The sequence below is a fragment of the Cenococcum geophilum genome, assembly GCF_001692895.1.
Source record: "Cenococcum geophilum 1.58 unplaced genomic scaffold K441scaffold_13, whole genome shotgun sequence".
Classification (NCBI taxonomy): domain Eukaryota; kingdom Fungi; phylum Ascomycota; class Dothideomycetes; order Gloniales; family Gloniaceae; genus Cenococcum; species Cenococcum geophilum.
The window spans coordinates 2,145,301-2,168,792 of record NW_027137571.1 but is presented as its reverse complement, the minus strand read 5'-3'; the positions used below and the strand labels follow the sequence as shown (position 1 = coordinate 2,168,792).

Genomic DNA, 23,492 nt, shown 5'->3' with positions numbered 1-23,492 from the left:
TGCGAACTCAAAGGCGACCAAGTATTCTGCAGAAATCCTAGGGGATTGTTCGAGATTTGCGGCAGGAGATTGCAGCAAGTCCAGGCGAATTTAACTGGAGCCGCCCACAGAATTGTTACCCAAAGAGTTCAGTGCTGCTATCGTAACCGGTTTCCGCCCTCCGCCGCTAATTGGGCAGATGTCTGGTCGGCGACATTCTGCGAAGTAAAACCGATGTATCACATCACCCATCGACTTCGTTGTGTTTGTGTGGAATCTGCCTTTTTTTTTATTCCCATACAGCAATCAACCTACGCATTCAATCCTGTGTCCATGATCAATGACATGATGCTGGAGTAAGCTTTTGGAATGTTTCGCTTGGCTGCCTATGAACGACGACGCCGCCGCCTGAACTCGTTCACACCCCGCTGGCAGCGCCCAACCCACGAGAGACCTCGTTACTTGTTCCCTTCTTGGACCACCACCCCCGGATGAGACGTGGCCAATCGCCCAAGCTGGAGAGACCGTCTGGTTTTATCTGATGGTCAATGTAGCACCATGGAATCTCCAACCGACGAACATAGCTTCACAGGGGATCCTCCAAAGCCGCGAGCTCTTCCTGATGACTTGCCCAGATCTCTCGATGACCGCAGAAATGTGCCTATGATTGGAGAGGAGACGGAGATGTATGACGCCTGGCAAGGTGAGGGCAGCGCCAGAGTTTCCGATTCTCTCGTTGACACACTATCTAGGACAGTCGCAATTCCTCACAACGCCTATTCCAGCTCGCCCACTAAGCTTTAATCTATCCCTTGACGACCCAAGCTATGGAAACGACCACGCTATTCAAAGGTTAGATGATAGTGACAGCCGGCTTGTCCAGATGCTCGCAACACAGGCTCGCTTGAAAAGTGACAATCCGGCTGAAGGAGACGAGGACAAGGTGGTTGCAGATGAGAAGCTGTCAGATGAAGAAAAGAGGGAAGCTCTGCAAAGTTTACTCAATCTAGCGGCATCAAATGGAGATGTGGAGAGGGTTCAGCGGCTAGTCAGTGGAAGCGCGAAGGAATACATCGATGTGAATGCCCACGACGCCGACGGAACGCCTCCTTTGATATATGCTAGCTGTTTTGGCCATGAAGACGTTGTTGCCGCACTTATTGCTGCGGGTGTCGATGTTGACAAGCAAGACAGGAATCAATGGAGCTCCCTCATGTGGGCCATGACGAATCGGCACAAGAGCATCGCGAAGCTTTTGCTTGACCACGGTGCTTCGCCAGAGGTTAAGTCATCTTCGGGAAGGACAGCATTCGATTTTGTCGAACCGAACAGTGAAATCTCGGAGTATCTTCACGAACGCGGTTATACGATCGGTAATGCCGGGGTGACTGATGACTTTTACAATTCCGGATTCTCACAAGACCGTTTCGAAGAGGAGATGGCAGAGAATGAAATGAAGCGGCGAATGATGATGGAAAGTGCCATAAATTTAGAGGTGGATCTGGGAAATTTAGGCCTGGATGAACAGCCAGAGGTAAAAGGCTCTTCAATGACCTTTTAATAACCGCCTACTGACCTTCGTAGTCACCGGAAGAGCTTGAAGAAGGGCAGGAATTCGTATGGGACCGATGCCTGAACGATCAAATGTTTGTATTTCAAGAGAATGAACTAGACCGTATCCTGGACATAATCATCACAAATATGACGCCACAGAGATCTCCATCGCAAAAACCTGTACCAGCTAATATCCTGTTCCTGAGCGCTCGCTATGCCTTTTACCATTCTAGTCGCGAACTCTTAGAGACACTACTCGTTACAGCGATGGACAAGATTAATGATGTTGTGGAATCACATCAATGGGACATGACCATCTTGGCTTTCTGGATGTCGAATGCGACGCTCCTACTCCACTATCTTAAGAAGGATGCAGGCCTTGTCCAAGCAACTACAGAATTCCAATTGCAAATGGCCGAGCTTATAAATGAGATTTTCATTTTAATAATTAGAGACGCCGAGCGCAGAATGGACAAAGTTTTGGATGCTGCCATGCTGGATCATGAAACGATACCTGGCTTTGAAGACGTCCATTTTCAACACGAATGGAAGATATTTCGCGCTAAAACAAAAGCTAAGCCGCCTGAACCCTTGGAGAAGCGTTTTCGACCGCCGTCACCCAAGCGGAGAGCTCAAATATCACCTCGAAACATCAACTCACTTCTTTCTTCAACTTTATTTGTGCTCGACCTCTACGATATTCATTCCGTAATCACGTCGCAAATCCTATCGCAGTTAATTTACTGGCTAGCGGCTGAACTGTTTAATCGCGTAATGTCCAATAGGAAGTACCTTGCCAGGACAAAAGCAATGCAGATTCGGATGAACGTTTCAACCCTGGAAGATTGGGCCCGTTCGAACAATCGTCAACCAGAACACTACGAGAATGGATCTATGACATCTACAGGAGAGACGACAGTAGAGTCTGCTCGACGTCATCTCGAACCTTTGGTACAACTGCTCCAATGGCTCCAATGCTTCTCCTCTCTTGGTGAGGATCTAGAATCCTTAGTGGGCACGCTACAGCAACTACCACGGCTCTCGCCCCAACAGCTGCTTCATGCGGTGAAGTATTATCGACCCGAGGTGGGGGAGAAGAGTCTTCCCAAAAGTGCGATGAAATACTTGGCCAATGTACAGAAAGCGGCTGCAGAGCGCAAGGGTAGGCCGCGAAATGCCGCATCATCAAATCCCGCGCAGAAGGCACCTGACGCCACACCATTGACACCAGTAAGACCAGGACAGCAACCAGCCATGTCACCATCGCCCGTGCCTTCAAAACAGGAGGATCCCGGCAGTGACGATGAGGATACCCCCGAACACCTCCTGCTCGACCCATCATTAATGTTACCCTTTTCTTTACCTACATCAACGGACATGTTGGTGAGCTACGGGGCGGGCTTTGGAGGATTGAACAAGGAGCGTGAAAGAAAATACCTACCTACCGTACCGCCAGAGTTCTTAGCGAAGCTAGATCTCAGTGGAAACAAAAACGGCGGAGGAATATATGAAAATACACGGTGGGATGATGAAGTGTTCAATTGATGCATTTATGACGGTTTACACGGATAGCATGAAGGGTACGATAGACGATGGCATGCGTGACGTGGTTTTCAGACTGTCAGTACCATCTGTATTGATTAGACGGGGGACATTTCATTACCCGTGACGTTTTGGTTTTCGTAAACTTAACCAACACCACCTCGCTAGCTAGGTGGCTGCCAGCACGGTGCACAGCCCAGCAAGGAACCCAAGAAATCACGATATATTGACTACTTCTTTTTATGAGGCCCTCGTCGTACTATAATTCCGTTGGCCTTATTGTAGGCCCTTATGGCTTTACGCGTATCTATCTCTTGCGCTTCTGGGCCTTAATTACCTTATTGGCAGCCTTTTTCTCAAGCTTCTCTAGCTTCTCTCGTGCATCCTACAACACTAAGAGTTTAGAATTCTCTACAGCATCGCGCCCATCTTGTATATAAAGTATACCTCCCATTTAAAGCGACCGCCGAGCGTCCCTCTGCATATCCTTACGCTTCTGCGCTACTATAGTGGTGCGTAATAAGTCTCTATATGCAGCCTTAGCTACAACCGCAATTGCTAGGCTACTATATATAAACTTTTCGTGCAGAATATACCACGTATCCTCGTCCTTCTCCAAATCTAGCAGATTAGCTAGCACTGCAAGCGTACGCGCACGGGCTGGTGTCTCTAGAGGGTAATTATCTATAGAACCCGTATCTACAGGCGTTGTTACTTACGGTAATAGCATTTAAATTTGGTTAAGTACAACGGCAAGATTAAAAGGAATTAGCCCTAATTTCGCCCAGGCGCTTAGGACTGTGCTTCTCTTAAATATATTAAGGCAAACTTTATATAGAGCTTATAGAAACTCCATCTTATTAAAATCTATATAGCCATTTTAAAAGGCCCTAGCTACAGCCTGCCTGTACTAGTGCTTATATAGCTAGAAAACTATAATATTAAGAGGCTAATAGATATGTATTATATACGGAATTATAGCGAATAAGATAATTAGGTAATTATTGCAAAATTATATAAATTACCTAGTAAAATAGCTGGTGTGGCCATCTAGGATAAGGAGTTAATTTTTACTAATTTAGCGCTTCTTAGACTACTTTTTAAAGTAAATAGCCTACTCTAATAGTAGCTGATTGTTAATATATGCAGTATCGCTTACTGCCAGTAAGTAATTACCTAGTAGCTCGTCTGTTTATATATACTAGCGCTTTTATATAGTTTTACCTACTAGGATAACAAGTAGAGGCCCTACAACTCTATTACTAGAAATTACCTCTATAACCGTAGCTAATTCGCGGCCAGTATCCTTTGCTGCAGTAATTTAAAAGGCCTTTAAAGCCGTAATTACCTTCTCCTTCTTGCCTACGCCTAGGTGTATACCTATTTTATTATAATTATATATATCTCCCACTATAATTTCGTAAAGCCCTATAACGCAATTATAGTCCTTATACTAGCGCGATAGCGCTATTAGGTCTTCTACCGCCTATCTTTCTAGCTTCTTAGGATTCTTAGTACGTAGGCTAAATTTAGGGTGGCGCTTAAGGAATCTATTGGTCCAATAGCTGCCATAGAGTGGTGGTTCTTCTAGGCCGGTATAACACAATTTAAGTATATAATTATACTCCCACTTAAGCTCCTAGACTATCGCACGCGTTCTAAGCGCGTTACGGCGATACAGCCATATTAGAAGGCCCTTCTCCTTATATAGAGTAAGTAGTAGGTTATAAGCTGGTAGTCCAGGCTGTGCAGGGAGTCCATTAACGCGATTCTTAACGCGGTCGTATTTAGCATTAAAATAGCGCGCAGTAGCAGCAATAGAAGGAAACTTATGGGCTATATAGGCAGCAAAGGCCTTTTGGACCTTAGCCTCATCTTTAAGAGGATCAGAAGTCATGGTTGTAGTGTAATTATTACGGTTCAAAGTTCGAAGTTATTCCTGGGTTCCTTGCTAGGCTGTGCACCGTGCTGGCAGCCACCTAGCTAGCGAGGTGGTGTTGGTTAAGTTTACGAAAACCAAAACGTCACGGGTATGTCATATTTTCGGATTTCTCCTACATTTTCTCTCTTATTGCACCCTTCATTGCGATGTCGGCGTCGGAGAGCCCCGCTTTAGCCATAGGGTAAGCGCCGGCATCTTTTATCAACTCATGTCCTTCGGTGTCGCATGCGCTACCCAAAATATCTCTCTTCAAAAGATTCAAAGGATTCAAAAGCCAATTGCATAACCACATATCCAGTCACGCCAGTACTAAATTCTGCCACCATGGCAGTTCAATCAATTGGCCCTGAGACCCTGAAATATATCGCGACGTCGAAGGTACGCTCGATAGCAGCCGACAAAATTGAAGCCACCTTTAGATCGCGCTGCATAGGTACGCACGACACACGGCATTCCAGCGATACCTACACTAACACAGTCTGTGCACTTCAGACCTCATATCAAAGCCTCTTGGGACACAGATCCTCTCGTTTTCTGACGAATGGTTTGCCGCGGCCGAGAATTTGACGACCCCTACTCCACCTGTCCGAAAGCCTGGAGTCTTCGTTCACTCCGGTGCTTGGTACGATGGTTGGGAGACACGTCGCCATAACCCTGAGCCGTTCGATTGGGTTGTGATACGCCTGGGAGTAGCTAGTGGCAAAGTAGAGGGTGTCGAGATTGACACAACCTTCTTCAATGGCAACCACGCTCCTGAAATCGCAGTTGAGGGTTGCTTCGGCAGCAATGATGAGGAAATCAAACATCCATCGTTCAAAGGCTGGGAAACGATACTGGAGAAGCAGGACTGCGGACCGAGTCAGAGACATGCATGGGCGCTGGAAAAGATTACGGATAAGGCATACACACATGTGAGGCTTTTGATGTTTCCCGATGGTGGAATCGCTAGATTTCGACTTTATGGTGTTGCAGTTCCGGTCTTCCCTCAAAGCATTGACGATGTTTTCGATCTCGCTGCCGCAGTCAACGGTGGTGTAGCTGTCAGTTGCTCGGATCAACATTTCGGTACCAAAGATAATATACTCTTACCAGGCCGCGGGAAGGACATGGGCGACGGTTGGGAGACAAAAAGAACAAGAGGAGAACATGTTGACTGGGCCATAGTCAAGTTAGGCATGTCAGGTGAGGTCGATAAGATTGTGATAGATACTGCTCACTTTCGTGGCAACTTTCCTCAGAAAGTTCAGGTTTTTGCAGGCACTTTTGAGACGGAACCAAGCTCGAGAGACTCCGGATGGATTGAAGTGCTCTCGCCGCAAAATGCTGGTCCAGATAAAGAGCATAAATATGGAGAAAACGTACTGCAGAACGTGAAGGGATCTGTTTACTCCCATATGAAACTTGTTATTATACCTGACGGCGGAGTGAAGAGGTTCAGGGTGTTTGGGAGAAGGAGGGCTTGAGTTGAAGTGGGCTTGATTCAAGAATCACAGCAAAACACAAAGCTCTTGCATATTATTCCGAAGGGGTGGACTATAAGACGCCAATGACTCGCAAAATCCACGCACCAAAAGTTATCAAAGAGCTTCCAATGTATGCAACAAACTACAATATAGCTTTGTACAGTTAATGAAGTTAATGTGCGTTCTCGATCTTCTGGAACCATTTCCAAAGCTCGCTCGGCGCTCCCCCTACTCTGTGTAATATTATAAGTGTCAGACGAGGGTAATGGAGCTTGCTATACTCAACACCTATTTCTTCTTTTCTTAGTGATAAAGATGAAACCATTTGAGTTAATCAACTGGTTTCGGCCTCATTCCCTCCAACGAATACTCCATTCACCCTTGGTAAAGTTGGGCTCTACTACCTGTCCATTCATGACTACATCGCACTCCCTTCTACCCTTTTTCTCTCCATTATCCTTGGTCCTGATTAAGAGACCGAATATGCAACCTCGCCTTGCCGCTGACCTGACCATTTCTCTTTCTTCAACCCGTCTTTATCCCTGTTTTCTCTTCTTTACCATTTCCGGAACTTCTTCGATTCTTTCCACCTAGCCCTTTTCACCTCCTATACTACCGTTAACTTCGGACAGGATTTGTAGCCGCCGGATTTTTCCGGCGCCGCCAATATAGGAGGGCGGTTGTTCGTCCGAGGCTTCGTCGAGATGGGTAAGAGGTGCGTCTTCCATATCAACGCTTCTCCACTCCTCAGGATCAGTAATACCTTGCCTTGCATTTATTCCTCTTGCGCCCAAAATTCTTCTCTGGGTCATGAGGATCCCCAAATACAGCTGCCTCGATGGTGCTGCAAGATACGAGGATTCTCAGATCGCCCTTGATTTTATTTCCCTCTTCGGCGTTGGTGTAGACGCTGGGGGAAGGTCGGACCCGTTGAGTAACGAGACAAATGTGCTTTCGATTTGATGATCTAATTTTCCCGGTTTGTGTTTCCGACAGTGCTGAGGTGTTGTTGAGGCTTTGGTATTGGATCTGTGTGGACCTGTGCAGTCATGGGATGTGTGACAATATAACGTTGACTACACTCCCGGAAGTGGATATAGTGGTGGCGGAGAGGCTGCATGCTTCGAAGGCCGTGACCACGAATCCATCCAACTCATTGTGGTAAAATATCCGGTCAGAGTGTGATAGAAAAAGGAAATGTAGTTAATTTAGAGCAGAGGAATCCGGAAGATAGGAACACGAGGACCGTAGCGCTCGTCAAAGTGTTCAGGATAGAGACGATCAGAGAGGGTTCAAAGGGTGAATGTCATAGACAAGGCGTGGGCTGAATCGCAGAGCTCTGCAGCCGTCCCGAGAGCAGCATATTAATTTGAAGGGAAAGCAATACATCACACTAATAGCCCAACTCGAATTTATCCCCCTAAATTAACTCCAACTAAAAACCCGGAACCGCTTCCCCTTCCACCTTCCCAAAAGCATCACGCCCGCCTCACAGGTCTCGTATGCCCAACCCAACCTCCGAGATAACAATCAGGATCGCTTTCCCTTATTTCCGGTACAGCCTCCCACCAAGCTATTGTTCACGTTGCCTCCTGATCCTTAGGTGCAGGAACAGTCGACTTCCGCCAGAAGAAAAAGGGAGCGAGTCAATCGGCGAGCTTACCCATCGGCGGGTACTCCTTTCCTTCTTTCTCGACTTTAGGTGTGCAGGTGCACCATTCGTCCTCTGGGATCTTTGTCATGACCATAGGGACGTGGTTGCCGCAACCCCACCACGTGGCTTTCTCTGGTATTGTGTATATTGATTAGCCCTCCAGAACTTTGTGGGAGATGGCGGGGTATGGTGGGGCGAGGGCTGAACTTACGACAGCTGTCACAGGTCGCTTTCTTGCACATCTTTGAGTTTTAATCGGATTGGAAGGTTATATTTTTGGTTTAGTAGCTGCAGATTCTTCAACAAAAAACCGGGTCTCGAATGTGGTGTTGTTATATTCAAGACCGCCTCGCTCACCAAGGTGATGAGCTCGCTGATAACCTTTTAGCGCGGACTGGATAACGAATACTTTCGAATACTCTCGCGGCAACATCGCGTGGCAATTACAAGTATTTGAAATTATCAAAGAATAATCTAGTTTTTCATGTAAGACTAGGCGTGTTATGCTTGACGGTGCATCCTCCTTTCAAGCAAGCCGTCTAAAATAGGAACTTTTCCAAAATCGTGTCGAAAAATATCTAGATACAACAGATGCCTTCTAAAGTTTCATAGGAGAGAATAGTGACGTCTAAAACATCATAAACAAAGCTATAACGCTAGACATTACATGAAGCTTATACTTGCGACGTGACATCTCAATCGAACGTAATCTTCGTCGCTTTCTTCATGGTATCTGTGTCCTTATAAAAAGCGCCGTACGCATCGTGCGCCTTCTTTTTGACAGTAGTGCCGAATCTCATTAAATCTTCCGGAACAGGTTGGTTGGCAGCTTTGAGGACATTGACCAAACTACGCAGGGCATCAGAAGTTTCGCTTTCACGTCGAATAAAATTAACACTTACGCGCCGGAAAGAGCTTTATCGTGCTCTGTGAAAAGAGTAATTGCCAGACCTTCCTTGCCAGCCCGGCCCGTTCTGGGTATTGCTTAGTAAGCTATCAAGAAGTCAAGATAGGATAGGCCTTACCGTCCAATTCGATGCACGTAGTCTTCCGCCGTCAAGGGAAATGTGACATTGATAACCACTTTCACTGCGGGAATATCTAGTCCACGTGCGGCGACATCCGTTGCAACCAGTATAGGGACATCTCCCCTTTTAAATGACTCCAAGCTTGCTGTCCGCTGCACTTGGCTTAGATCACCATGTATTCCCGATACTCTGAAGCCTTTGGATCTAATAGTATTCTCCACCCTGGTAGCTTCTTTTTTATACAAACAAAATACCAAAATTCGATCATCTTTATTCTTGCCCGACTGATGCTGCTTCAATAGTTGTAGAAGTCTATACTCCTTATTGCGAGGCTCGACAACTTCGACAATTTGCTTGATACGTGTATTGGCACGAAGTTCTCCAGATGGATTATCACCAATGGTAATTTTCACCGGTGACTGCATGAATGTTGCAGCCAAATTCCGTACAGAGGGTGGCCAAGTTGCAGTAAACATGAGTGTCTGGCGTTTCCGTGGTGTACAGTTGATAATCTTCCGGATATCATCCTCGAAACCCTTGTCCAGCATCCTGTCAGCTTCGTCAAGGACTACGTAGCCAGCATCACTAAGATTGGCAGCACCATCGTTTATAAGATCATTCAATCTGCCAGGTGTAGCTACAACAATGTTGGCGCTTCTTAGAGCTTGAATTTGTGGTTCTTTCGGAACTCCTCCGTAGACACAAACGACCTCTATCCCGGCAGGGGTTGCCAGTTTAACCAATTGCTCATGTATTTGTAGTGCAAGCTCCCGGGTTGGAGACACAATAACAGATTTGATCCCCTTGCGTTGGCTTTTCGGTAAGGATGAAATGAACCGTGTGCATGGCACACCAAATGCAAGTGTCTTCCCAGATCCAGTTTCCGCCACTCCAATCATGTCTCTGCCTGCTAGCAGAGAGGGCCATGCTGCGGCTTGTATGGGTGTAGGAGAAGTGAAGGACGCAAAAGGAGCCCGTTGGGCATTATCTGTAATCGGGAGGTGCGAGAAATCTGTGATAGGGCGGTATTTTAGAGCAGATGATAGTGGATCATTGACCGTTATGAAGTTGGAGGTAAGGAAGTTGTCTATTTGTGGTTGTGGCACAGCGGTCAACGCAGGATCTTCAACATATTTAGAATCGGAGGTCGCTGGTGACATCGGCTCGGGACTAGTTGCAGAAGACTGGCCTTTCGAAGTAGCCGTAGAGGTGACATTTGACGCAAATATAGAAGCACTCGCAGTATCGGTATCGGAGGCGGTCCGTTCCAGTTTCATTTGTTTTTTTAAGCGTGCCCTTTCCGCTTTCCGTTCTGCTTTTCGTTGTGCTTTCTTCCCAGCCTTTTCGAGGGCTTTCTGGTCTACGTGGTCGTGACTTAAGCCATCAGAAGCGCCTTCGACATCTTGTGGGGTGCCATTCTGTGCAGAACTGGCCTCTCGCGCCTCTTTTTTTGCGCGCTTTGTAGCCTTTCTTTCGGCTTTCGACACTTTGCTTTCCTCACCGGAACTACCCTCAATTGTGTGTTTTGATTTTCCACTAAATCTTGTGGTGTCTTTCCCAGCCTCCGCGATGGTCTCCTTTGACTCTTGTACAATGTCCGTAGCGGGAGGAAGTTCGATCTTCTTGCATTTGTCTTTCCGGCTCTTCTTTTGTGCAGGGATCTCTACACTAGAAGACAAACCATCGTCAGTGATGGCATCTTTGCGCGATCTTTTGCCCATGATTGAGAGCCGAGATTTAAGAATGAGTGCGAAACGACGAATTGTGCGCCCAGTAGAATCCCTCAAACTTTTTTCTTTCGGGACAGCCACGGCCACTTTAGTGTCTGGGCCGACAAGACCCCGAGGAGATCTTGGCAGATATAATCCCTGCCCGGGCCTGTAAGAGCGTCTCAATGAAATAATCACAGCACTCCAGCTATACTAAACTAGGTTATTGTTAGAAAGGTGAGCAATGCGATTTTCATCTATATAAAAGAAGACTATAAATATTAGCTGTCTTACCGGCCGCCAGTAGAAGGACGTATTCTAAATAATACATCAGGAAAATGTTCGCAGGCTGAAATTCAAACTACCCGTCAAGCAAAATCAAATACTGTCAGTTACGTCAATTGGCTGCCAAATGGCTGTCGTTGACGTAGTTGACGTATTTGACGCATTTGACGTTTTTGACACAGCCTGCGCGCAGCCTGACACCCGGACACTCGACTTTACAGTGGATGGATTGTGATTGAAGCGACCTTGGGATGACTAAAATTGGCGTTTCGCTTGGCCTAAATAGGGATAGCGGGTCGTCTAACCGAGTACGGACAAGACCCTCACATGACATCATTCTAATCTTCCCTCACCCACGCCTCAACAACAGCCTTCCTAATACGCTCATCCACCCATCCCATCTTCACCATCTCTACCACACTCAACCCGTCCCTCCCCTTCCCACGCACACTCGCCCCATTCTCAAGCAAAACCGTGACCATATCCACCTTATTCTCCCTTACTGCCCTTACTAACGGCGTGCCAACCGTCCCCGTCCCAAAAATCGCAAACGTATCCTCTTTATCCACGTCCGCGCCTAGTCCCAACACTCTCACCAACATTGCCTCATCTCCCCTCTTCACCGCACAATGAACAGCACTCGCATTTTCAAGCACCGCACCTTGCTGAACCAGCATCTCAACGACCTCTCTATCCCCCCATCTCACAGCCGTCGCAAGAACAGACCCCGAATTCGCGACGAGCTGACTCGCGCCATACATGNTGACTGGCACACCTACCGCTGGTCCGAGGTTCGGATTCGCACCACGATCTAACAAGTATTTCACCAGTTCGACATCCTTGGTAGCGTAGTTGAGCAGAGTGTTCCACCCGTCTACTTGCGCATTAATGTCCCATCCGCTCTCGAGTAAAAAGTCCAGTAGAGTCGTTTTCTCGGAAATTGGAACAGCCATCTTTACCGCTTCGACAAGCATGTTTCCGGATACGGGGACGTTATGCTGAGTAATTAGATGCTGCATCATGGCGTAGTGTGGGCCGTGACGGAGGGCGGTGGACAGGCACTGGTCGAGGTCTGCTAGCGAGGGTTTGAGGGGCAAAAGAGTGGATAAGTACCGGGTGAAAGCGGAAGGATTGTTGGTGGTGCACTTTTGCCATAGGGCTGTGAATTGTTCTGGCGAGAGATGAGGCGCTAGAGGTTGCTGAGGTGCTGTTAAAGGTGGACGGGGCTGGATAGTATCGTTCATATTTTCGTTCAAGTTTTTTTTTTGCCGTTGGTAGTGGTATCGAGTGTGCACATTTTGCGTATGTACATACAGTCGATGGAAAATGGTGGTTATATATAGATTGTGAAGCGGATAGGGCGCTTGGGATGGAATGGGGCTGACGTGGCGTAGAACTGAACGGAAGAACGAATATGTAGCGCCACCCAATCATATTGAAACAGATGAAACAAGTCACACGATTTATATATCTAAAGATTCGGGGAGAGGCTGCGAGCATAATTAATTGGAAAAAAAAAAGCGACTCTATGATGCTTACACGACTAATTGCCAAACTTTGCGATCAAACCTAATACAAAAAGATTATTCACTAGATCGAATAAAAACGCCGCTACCAACCCCTCCAACGCTATGGTGACGAAATAATATGCAGTATTCACCCTTAACCTAAGCCTACCGTGACTTTTGACACATCAAGCCACCAACACATGAAAGTTCTCTCAAAACCCGCATTCAACGGCTTCCACTCCACTTTCTTAGGATCATCACACCCATAAGCCTTCGCGTCAGCCAAAGCCGGATTACAAGCAGCCACAAACGAGGTTTCAGACCCACTACTCCTTGCCATATTCCAGGTGGGCATGCAGCCACCGCCTACATCTGTCTTCATTGTGAATGTTATTCTAGTCTCGTCTTTGTTGGTGGGGCTCTCAACGTCGATTTGCACTTCGCTGCGAGTGTCGCCGTCGCTGCTGCCGGGGATGGCGCTGGTTGTATCGGGCCCGGCGGCAGTCTGCTCGTGCGAGTCTAAGAGTGTCCATTCTACTGAGGACGTTTCATGCTCCATTTTTTGGTGGATGCGAATTTTGAACACGTTCGGCTCTACTGGAGGTAATAGGGCCTCAGTAGGCTCCGGTGGAGGAGGATTTTCCGTTTCTGGGGGTGGTGGTGGAGTATTCACGGATGTGGGTGTAGGACTCGGGAGTGTTGTCATTGTGGTAGGTTCTTCTGGTTCAGCACAGGCACCTTGATCTTGACGGCGGAAGAGGCTGCGTTTACGCTGGTTGGCCAGCGGGTCCCAAGTGATATCTCCCTCGACCTGGTCTCCCTGCACCCAGACCTTGACGATGGCCTTGCGGTCTTGTTGCCCTGGCGGCTTTTGGTTGGGATCGTACTGGACGAGGACGGTGCCGTGCTTTAATTCATGCTGTGCCTGCTCTGAATCAATGGCAACATAGTCTATAACTACGGGTTCTACATTCGGAAGAATGCCGTTGATTTCTGAGACGATTTGCTGAACTTGGACCGGGTATCGCAGATCTCCTTCTCCCGAGGCCGTGCTTGTCCGAGGGTGGATGACCAGAATCTTCAGAATCTCACTATTTATACCAAAGACTTGGTTGGGGCCGGCGCTCTGCTGTAAACTCGGGAAACTTTGCGAATTCGCGAAGCCCCCAAACCTAAAGAAGTTGAGCACACGATCGCGAAACTGGGTGTCTGTAATCGGGGTTTCTGTGTCGGGTATGAGTTGGTTGGTATTCGGATCGACACCCACATTCAGGAATCCGGGGATTTCCCAGAAGTGTGTCATCCAGATTGCGCGTTTAGCAATCACCATGACAGACGTGCACCCTTGAAGGCCTTCGACGCCCGCGTTGAAGCGGACGTTCCTGAAGTCGAGTTGCTTGCTCGTTGAGATGCCATTCATTGCGTTAGGGATACCGGTGCCCGTTAGTAAAACAAGATTACCTTGATTTCGAGCTTCCGTCATCTGGTTGTCGATGAAGTTGTTGATGCGGCCTGGTTTTTGGTCGTCAAAGTTGTCAGGGACAATGACGGTGCGTTTCGTCTTTGTGGAGCTAGGGCATGACGTTGGTGTTGGAACAGGTCCATTATCAGAGGGCTTAGGACCGCCTTGGAAGCATCTGAACGTCGACGTAGGTGTCTCGAAGGTTGTTGAGGTGGTAGCAGTTTGGGTACATGAATTTATGACATCTGGAGAGGCGGTCACGCATCTGGGATCCTTGCATGAAGTTGTCGGTACCGGTTTGTCGGTTGAGGAGCATGTTTGAATGCACCTTGTTGCTGGTCCTCCATCTTTGCAGTCAGGAGGATCCGTGGGCTGCGGGCTACCAGGTGGTGGAGGAGATGGAGGCGGAGGTGAGGGTTCGGGCTCTGGCTCTGGCTCTGGCTCTGGCTCTGGATTGGGATTTGGGTTGGGATTTGGGTTAGGATTTGGGTTAGGATTTGGGTTAGGATTTGGGTTAGGATTTGGGTTGGGATTTGGGTTGGGATTTGGCTTTGGCTCGGGGTTGTCGGGGTTCGACGTTGTTGTAGGTGGAGGGGGGTTCTCCGTATTAGCAGGTGGCGGCGGGTTCTCGGTGTTCGTAGGCGGCGGTGGATTTTCAGTGTTTGCAGGTGGAGGCGGGTTCTCTGTGTTCCCAGGCGGTGGAGGTGGCACGTTCGTGGTGATAGTGTCCGAACCAGAAGGTGGTGGCGGAGGTGGAGGCTATCATTCATTCATTAGCATCTGACGAAAGCGTCTGTAGGAAACAAGAACCAACTAACCGTCTCCTTAGGTCCCGGGGGAAGACCAGTTTCACTACTTGCCATTGAGCCCGGCTCCAACGCAAAAGAAGGTACGGGAATGGGCGGACACAGCAGACCATCTCGCCACCATATGCCTGACGGCTGGACAACAATATCGTGGGTGGGCGTTTGCAACTCGTTATCTAGGAATTCGGTAATTGTGGTTGTTACGGTCGTAGTTATAGCTAAGTCCACGAGGTCCGTCATAACCATGGGGATGATGGTGTGAAGGGTGCCATCTGTGGCAGTAGTGGTCGCGGATGTGATGGAAGGGTCCTGAAGGAGTGCATCGTTGGCTACCGATAGACCGGAGAGCGTAAGGATTAAGAAATAATGCATGGTTAGGAGGCCAGCTCAAAGAGGGACGGTAGGAAATAGAGCTGAAAGAGAAATTGAATTAAAAGTGGAAAAATAAACGGAAAAGAAAAATATGGACTTGGTGTAAGTTGAGACAATGTTCAGAAGACATGGTTGAGAGTCGACATCAATCTTTATATACTTTTTCAGAGGTTATCTTTCTCTTCTTGGAGGGCTGCGCCATGGTCTATCTTCGATGTACGTGGCTCTGTTCAAGATCGTAAATATAGCAAGTTGTTGGCAGAGATGTTGTTTCGTTTCAAACCTGCTCCTTCTTCCTTGAGGTTATTCTTGAGGCGTCTAATCGAAGATTTGTCAATGGTTGGTATCTAGAAGTTCATTCTATTTTTATCGTTCCTTCCTATAGCGAGCGGTGCCTACGTAAGCTTCGTGCGAGAGGACCTGAGCGACTATCTCTAAAAGGACACCGCAATCACAATTCAAAAGTTGAAGGAATGCTTACCTAAGTTGGTGTACCTGGAATGTTCAATGTCAAATGATCGTGCGGGTGGAAGGTGACTTACCGAACGCCCCGTTTCATACGCCACACCTACAAATACGCGCTCAGGCAGACTACCTCCGGCCTTCTGTACACTGCTCTCCAGCACATACCTGGTCGATCGATTAGAATATGTCTACGTTTCATGAAATTCTTCGACCTTTCGGTGCTACAAAGACGGTCTTAGTGGCGCTCTTAGTAGTCAGATTCCTATACGTAGATCTGTAAGTCCATCAACAGACTTAATATGGAGCTTCTGCAGTTCCGTGGATACTAGGAGGAGACCCCCTGGAACCCACTCGCCTGCAGCGGGCTCTCTTGTGATTGGGGCGTTGATTGAGGCGTTGATATTGAGGCGTTGAGGGAGAGGTGTTGATGGAGGCGTATCACTACGGTTCGCTATCCCCTTAGGATAGGGGCTATTGCTCTATATTAGGGTGATTTATCCCTCTATACGGAGTAATACAACCTTTATATTAAAAAAAATTATTCACTTAATATAAAGTATACTTATAAGAAAGAAGTTAATATAAGAAAGAAGTTAATATAAGAAAGAAGTTGATATAAGAAAAAAGGATTGGGATCGGCGAACCCCGCGAAATCGGTGGATCGGAGTAAATAGCTCCTAGGAAACCCTTCTCCAGGAGCCTCTTCTCCCAGGAGACTCTTGTCCTAGGAGACTTTTCATCCTAGGATACTTTCCTCCGAGCCTTTCCTTAGCGCTTGATCGTAGATTTTAGATCCACTTATCGAAACAAATATCCTATCGTTAACGTGATTCAGAAGAATGCACAAGCGGATATTATGCTGGATAGATACTATGCTAGATAACACTATGCTGGGTGAAGATGGGTTATAATACTTATAAATATTGCTATTTATGGCAACAGGGACCGATTTTGACCCCCTCAGATCCAGAGAAGTTTCGCAAGGTGTGTAAACTACACCTGGGATTGACAGAAACAGGACTTCGCATGAGTGAAGAGACAATTTTAGATATGTATGCAAGAGGCGTCGCGCATGGTAATAATGAAAGGTGTTGCGATTAAAAGTCTGGGAGATACATTGACGTTCGGAGTTACTTCGGTCACGTGCATGTCGGCGCCTTTTGAGGCTCATGTTATCTCAGGTGCCTTTGCCGCTTCTCCGAGGAATTTGTGGCGTTGCATAGCCCCACTCTTCCGCCACAGCCCCACCCTGCCAACCCGTGCGAACTCCTAAGCCAATTAGCGGCGCGCACTAACTCCTACGAACTCCTAAGCTAATACAAGGGGGTGTCCTGAGCGGGCCAACATCGCTCCCTGCTAGCGCTTACATTGCCACCTCAATTGCCACGTAAAACAGTGCTTATTCAGTATTGTATTAATATTTTATTGGGCCGCCATCTGCAGCAATTACAGCAAGGCAGCGCCCCCTTATATTGCCTGTATACTTTTCAAATTCTTCGGGCTTAAGCTTCTCCCATTCCTCCTTAGCGTACTACCTAACTTCCTCCTTTGTCGTAGGAAACCGGCGTTATATTCTCCCCTTTAACAGCCTCCCTTAACGGCGAACTTTGTATAGTAAGGGTAGGAGATAAGTCGCTATCAGCTATTAGGTCTAAGGGCGTAATAGAGACGGTAATACTAAGGATCCTACCTTATTAGCTGCTAGTAGAGACCGTGGACCATCGTTCTTAACTAGCCGTAATTTAGTCGCCTATTAATTAGATACTAATAATAACGGTATATACGCATTTCCTTATTAATTATTACTAAGATGCTAAAGTCCTACTACTATTTAAATACGTTCGAAATCACGGATCCTTCTTACTACTATACTTCTTAGTCGTCTAGTATTATTATTTAATTAAATAAAGTCTCTTTATTATAGGAAAACCTTAGCGCCAAGTTATAAATAAACTTATACGGTCCTAAGGAGTTAGACGGAACTAGAGGCCTATAAGCCTTTTTAAACTAGAAGTACGTAGTAGGGTCTATCTTTATAGTGCTAAGGTAGTTATAAGTATAATATATTAAGCGGAGTCTGTAATATAGTATAGCGTAATTTAGACCCTTTATCGCTAAACCTATATATCCTTCTATTACTTGCGTATATATCTAATAGACCTTATATATCTCCGGATTTAAACTAGCTGCCCTATACTAACTACGCAGGAGCTTTATTACCTTAGTTAGTTTAATTTATAGTTTAGTTTAGGGACGCCTTAAGATAAGCGGGTATATTATTCTTATAGTTATATCCTTATTTAATATAGAGCACCGCTATAGTATCTATAGCCTCCTTAATATACTCCTTATTATCTCTTAGCTTAATAACGTTTTTATTAAATATTAATTCTACTTTTAGCCCTTCTATTTCCGGGTAAGTAATTATTAGCCCTCTTTTTAGATTCCTTTTTAATGAAGATACTAGCAGCCGTAGGGGCGAGCTAATAGGCGTTCTAGCTATAAGAATACTCTTGTTTATAAATAATAAAGGCAAGTTAACTAATATAGGCAATTCTTATTAGGATAGACTTAGTATAATACTAACACCTCCTTAAATAAGTATTAATGGCTAAAAGGCTAAAGGATTTATTATGTTAGAAGCATGCCGTAAATATATTTACAGTATAAGAGCTAAGCTCTCTCCTACTTATCTAATTCTAATATTAGTGACCTCTAGTCCTACGGTAGTTAGTCTTTTACTTCTTAGTAGTAGGTCCTTATTTAGAATAAGGAAGCCAGTTAAGTGTCTTCCTAAATTATACTTATTTACTACCTAGTCTAATATTGCCTTTCCTAATATTTTAAACGCGAGTATAAAATTAGTTAGCTATAGTTAAGTAGTATTCTTAATACCGCGTCCTAGATATTTAAGCCTATTAATTAAAGCTTTATTAACTTTTACTATAACTTTAGGAAGTAGGTAGATTGTAAGCTTTTAGATAGTAGAGAGGAAGTTATAAAAGACTATATATTTTAGTGGTCCGTTAAGAATATCTTATCCCTAGGCCTTTTAGATAGTTTCTCTAGCTTTATTATTATAACGATCCACATAGGGCCCATGCTTCTAGAGGTCACGCCTACTATATATAGCAGTTGTCCGGCCAACCATGACGTATGGGTCCAGTATTTGGGCTATTAGAGAATCTGAGAAAGGCCCCCCCAAATCGCTCCTTAAACCACTCTAAAAGGTCCAAACAGCCTGCCTCTAGAGTATAATAGGCGGATATAAGCAAACGGCCACAGCACTGCTTGAGAAGGAAGCTAATATTCCCCCCCTATAACTATACATTGAAGCCGCTGTAATATAAAGGGCGTAAAAGGAACGTAACTCTAATATTATAAAGTATATTAAGATACGCCTAAATAAACTATAGAGGGACCCTAGGGCGCCTTATAGGAGAACAAACTAATAACCCTAAAGTAGGGAAGATATATTAGAGAAACAGGTAAAGAAAGCAGAAGAAGAATAGTGCTACTTTAGGGCCCAGGCCCATATAGAGGAAGAAGGGAGACGCGTAAGAGGCCAGTAAGGACAACAGTAAGAGAGAGAAAAGAGCTAAAGTAAAGTATAAAAGAACGCCGGGAAACTAACTACCGTAATATAATACTGGCTGGACTAACGCTAAAGAGGCGTATGGGAGTTAAAGGTACAGAGGTTAACTAAGGTAAGAAGAACCTAAGCCGTAGCATGGTTAACGCCATAGGGGGTAAATATTTTAGGGCTCTGAGAAGGCCTAATAAAGGTAGAAAATATAATAGTAACACTCTTAAGAATAGGAGTAATAGGACTAAAAGACTGGCTCTACTAGGTGGGTGTCCTAGTAGGTAGCCCAAGATGCAAATGTGGCTGGCTAAGACAGACACTAAAGCATGTAATACTGCTATGCCCCTTATATACCAACCAAGAAGTAATACTCTTAGCAGCTAGCACAGAAAACTATAAGACACTGCTCTTAATATAAAAAGGCCTTAAGGCGGTTACCTAGTGGCTTATTAGCTAAAATGTACTAAACTAGTTCTAAGTTATAAAGGAAATGGCAATAAAAGGCAAGGGGGCGAGTAATGGGTGCCCCCTAATAACTCTATAGCAGTAGAGTAAAGTTTGCGATACTAGCGCGTCCGTAGGCTTGTTACGGCAGCAGTGGTTCCCAAAAAGGTTAAAAAGTAAGGTAGTAGGAGCACTATAGGTGACTCGCAGGCGCCTTGCAGGCGCCCTATAGGCGAGTCCTAAAAGGCGGGGAGATAGATTACGGGGTTTTCTTAAATAGAGTTTTCTCCCCACATGTATATAAGAAGTAGTCCGCGTAGGCCTAATAGGGATCCGAATCGGACGTTAAGTAATAAATTATTATTATTATAACGAAGCCTTATAGGAAGTACTATAGTAGACTTGTTAATGGGCTGGGTATATAGGTATAGATTAGTTAAATAATGTAAATATAACTAGTGGAGTGGTTGCCTAATAGATTAACTCTAATTATATTCTAAGATTTACTATAAAGGAGAGAACTATCTAGGTAGGGACTATAGTCCTTTAAATACACAACCTTACTCCTAAGAAATCCCCTTTATATATAAGGTACGTGTTATACGTATTATATATACGTTTCCCTTATATACTGTATATACTATATATAACGTTATATAACCTTAATTACTATTCCTTATTATATAGCTCTATCGGCTCTATCTTAGACTATGCTTAAATTAACTAACTAGCTTCTCCTAACTCCTCTTTAAGTAGTTATAATATTATACTTAAAGCGTCCGTAATACCATCTCCCTTCTCTTTATCTTTATCCTTAAAGATTCTAAATATCTCCAAGTTATTTACTAGAGGTGTGATATCTATTTAATTAATTTAGTTAATATTATTGCTTATTATACCTAAAGCTCCTTTTTCTTTATAGGCGCAATATCATGCTCGCACTATTACTACGATATTATCTCTTAGTAAGATTATACCGTCTCTATATTCTTGCTATTTAAAAGAGGGATTAGTTTATATTATATTAGTAAGCCTATCCACGCAACAACTATCCTCTTACTTAGAGTGCACTAAAGCAAATATTTATTTGTCCTATAACGTTTACTCTATCTCTAATGCTAAATATATATATTTTATTACTCTTAATAGTTATCTAGTTCCTTAACTAATTTATCTTAGAGTCTTATATTTAATCTACTACTATACGGCTAGATAGTAAACTATTTTAAGCCCTTATTAAGTTTGAATATTCTTGTAATATAGAGTAAAAGGCCCTTAAAGCCTATATCGCGGCGTCCGCTTAGTTACTCCGTCTTAAAAAGGGTTATAAAAAGGTCCGTTTTAAGGAGTAGAAACTTATAGAATAAGGTTTATAGGAACTTAGTAATAAAAAAAATAGATTCTCTTCTATTTAAGAAAAAAATTAATCTAAGTAGTTTAGCAACTATTCTTTCTAGGTCCCCCTTAGGTAACTTATTCTTTAGTAATTTTTTCTTATTAATGCTGCCTAACCTAGTTTCTTTTAATACTCCTATACCTTTTTTATAGCATTCTTTAAATTTTCTAGTAGTTCCTAGGTAGTTTTATTATAGCCTATCCACTTAACCTTATACTATATTTTATCGTTAATGTCCTTATAACTAACGATCTTTAAAACTTGCTATTTATCTTCTTTCTACCCTTTATATATATCTACTTTATAGGCTAGTAGCTTAATATTCCCGTATACTAGCTCTAGTATTATAATATACTATATAAGGTAAATCTTTATTTTAGCTAGTAGGTTTAACTTAAATATAACTAGTGAAATCCTTTATATAATTTTAAAAGGTCCTAGTCTAATATAGTCTAACTTCTTACTTAGTCGTTAACTCTTAAAATTTTTATATAGTAGCTATACTTTATCTCCCTCCTTAAGATCTAATCCCTTAGATCTCTTAGTGTCGGAAATAAGGCAAGCGGTCGTCACGTGACGCCGCGGCACTAGCGTGGCGAGGAGTCTTAAGCTCCTCGCCCTTCCTCATTCTATTAATAAGCTTTATTAACTAACATCACTATAACCTACTCGAGTAGTTGTTATTAGTGAGTTACTCTATATAATTAATACTAATTAGTAGTTAAATACACAGTCAACTATAAAGCAGCTAGGTTTTTAAATAGAAGAGACAGTCTTATATAGGGGTGCTATATACGCTTATATAGAATAGATCCCGGCAATACTATACTACCTTAGACTTGCAGAAAACTAGTAATAGAAGTGTTATTAAGTACTAGGAGATACTAAGTTACGTTTATTATATAGAACAACCGCGTTTACAAAGATTTGGTTAAGTACTTTAGGTTAGAAGTGTTACTAAACCTAAGGTCCTAAATTAACGTCCGAAATGCGTTAAATGACGTCTAAAATGTATTAAACAACATCTCAAATTGCCTACCTCTTAATAGCAAACCTACGAGATCATACAAAACCGAAAATCCTACCTACCTTTAACGTACGACACCCCGTCGATTTTATACCTACTATAGCATTAACCTATCTAAAGAAGTACGAGAAGGACATTAACCCGGAAATATAGAATACTAATATAATTAACTTTGCAAACGCTAAGCAATAGGACCTAAATAGATTCTTATTATACCGTATAGTATATTATAAAGATAGCGAATATAACAACACTATACTATAGTACTATATAAGGGAGGACTTTATTAGATAGATAAAGGAAATATAAACTCCGGTAAAGAAGGATATTATATAAAACTTCCGTAACTTTTTATAGGAGTATAGAGTGTTTATACCTATAGATAGGGCTACTATTAGAGACAATATTTAGGAGCAGGTTATTAACGTAAAAGAAGAGCATAAATAGACTCTATAAGAGATTAAGCACTAACTACGCACTATAAGGAAGCTTAACTTACAATAGAACCTAAGTAATATACCTTTAAAGATAAACCTACCTCCGCCTTTAACTCCTCTATATCTAATTTAACCCGTAACCTTAATATTAGATATTATACCCTAATAAGAGCAGGTATAGGATCCTATTACTTTATAATTTAATAACCTTTAGACTCCACTAACTAGACTTATATCCCTACGGCAGCCTATAATATAACCCCTACCTCCTTTATCTTAATTTTAAATTGGAGGCAGTTTAAAATTGCTTATAGAGCTTGCAAAGCTATATTCGGATTAGGAGAAGAAGTTTAGTAGGGAATTATATAATATTCTTAATTTAAAACTATATATCTTCTATAACTATTGCTAGAAGGTAAAAATAGAGTCTAATTAATACTATAACGCCTATTCCGTTATGCTTAAGGGCCAAGCTAGTATCTTTTATTATAATTATTTAGCAGGAAAAGGATATAATTTTAACCGCATAATATATAAGTTAAGATACCACTTTAAAACAGAAGAGAATAAGTAGCAGTATATATTAGAATAGAGAGAGACTACCTTTTTAAGGATTATTGCTATAAACCTAGGTGTCCCTCGGCTTAATTATTTTCAAAAGCTTTTTAATTAACTTTAAATAATTTAGCGTAGTTTATCTAAATTATATTAAGAGGACTTCAGCCTATATAATTAAGTTATTAGCGTATATTAAGGTATTAAAGAATATAACCTTACTCTCTTTAATCCTATAAATACTTATAAAGGAGTATATACTTAATTAAGATCTTCTA

General features: G+C 43.7%; 7 protein-coding genes across 7 annotated transcripts; 2 read left to right on the top strand and 5 right to left on the bottom strand.

Annotated features, from left to right (window-relative positions):
- The first annotated feature begins 234 nt into the window (after positions 1-234).
- K441DRAFT_657244 (uncharacterized protein) lies at positions 235-3,566 on the top strand. The gene is made up of 3 exons (XM_067648147.1): positions 235-682; positions 732-1,513; positions 1,564-3,566. The coding sequence occupies exons 1-3, from the start codon at positions 538-540 to the stop codon at positions 3,076-3,078; spliced, it is 2,442 nt and encodes an 813-aa protein (XP_067506057.1). The 5' UTR covers positions 235-537; the 3' UTR covers positions 3,079-3,566.
- A 1,565-nt stretch (positions 3,567-5,131) lies between these two features.
- Positions 5,132-6,765, top strand: K441DRAFT_657243 (Allantoicase). Its single transcript, XM_067648146.1, has 2 exons — positions 5,132-5,450; positions 5,510-6,765. The coding sequence occupies exons 1-2, from the start codon at positions 5,342-5,344 to the stop codon at positions 6,478-6,480; spliced, it is 1,080 nt and encodes a 359-aa protein (XP_067506056.1). The 5' UTR covers positions 5,132-5,341; the 3' UTR covers positions 6,481-6,765.
- A 65-nt stretch (positions 6,766-6,830) lies between these two features.
- K441DRAFT_686033 (uncharacterized protein) lies at positions 6,831-7,637 on the bottom strand (the record flags this gene model as incomplete). Its single annotated transcript, XM_067651946.1, has 4 exons — positions 6,831-7,003; positions 7,085-7,248; positions 7,390-7,509; positions 7,561-7,637. 4 exons carry the CDS (start codon positions 7,635-7,637, stop codon positions 6,831-6,833), a joined length of 534 nt encoding a protein of 177 aa, XP_067506055.1.
- Positions 7,638-8,126: 489 nt separating this feature from the next.
- On the bottom strand, positions 8,127-8,376 carry K441DRAFT_551520 (uncharacterized protein; the record flags this gene model as incomplete). The annotated part of the gene is made up of 2 exons (XM_067643104.1): positions 8,127-8,266; positions 8,346-8,376. 2 exons carry the CDS (start codon positions 8,374-8,376, stop codon positions 8,127-8,129), a joined length of 171 nt encoding a protein of 56 aa, XP_067506054.1.
- Positions 8,377-8,829: 453 nt separating this feature from the next.
- Positions 8,830-10,883, bottom strand: K441DRAFT_675954 (DEAD-domain-containing protein; the record flags this gene model as incomplete). Its single annotated transcript, XM_067650900.1, has 3 exons — positions 8,830-8,983; positions 9,037-9,108; positions 9,160-10,883. The coding sequence occupies 3 exons, from the start codon at positions 10,881-10,883 to the stop codon at positions 8,830-8,832; spliced, it is 1,950 nt and encodes a 649-aa protein (XP_067506053.1).
- Positions 10,884-11,406: 523 nt separating this feature from the next.
- On the bottom strand, positions 11,407-12,676 carry K441DRAFT_657239 (ankyrin). The gene has a single exon (XM_067648145.1). The coding sequence runs from the start codon at positions 12,398-12,400 to the stop codon at positions 11,495-11,497; it is 906 nt and encodes a 301-aa protein (XP_067506052.1). The 5' UTR covers positions 12,401-12,676; the 3' UTR covers positions 11,407-11,494.
- Positions 12,677-12,818: 142 nt separating this feature from the next.
- K441DRAFT_695045 (uncharacterized protein) lies at positions 12,819-15,304 on the bottom strand (the record flags this gene model as incomplete). The annotated part of the gene is made up of 3 exons (XM_067652778.1): positions 12,819-14,301; positions 14,704-14,885; positions 14,945-15,304. The coding sequence occupies 3 exons, from the start codon at positions 15,302-15,304 to the stop codon at positions 12,819-12,821; spliced, it is 2,025 nt and encodes a 674-aa protein (XP_067506051.1).
- Between the last annotated feature and the right edge of the window lie 8,188 nt (positions 15,305-23,492).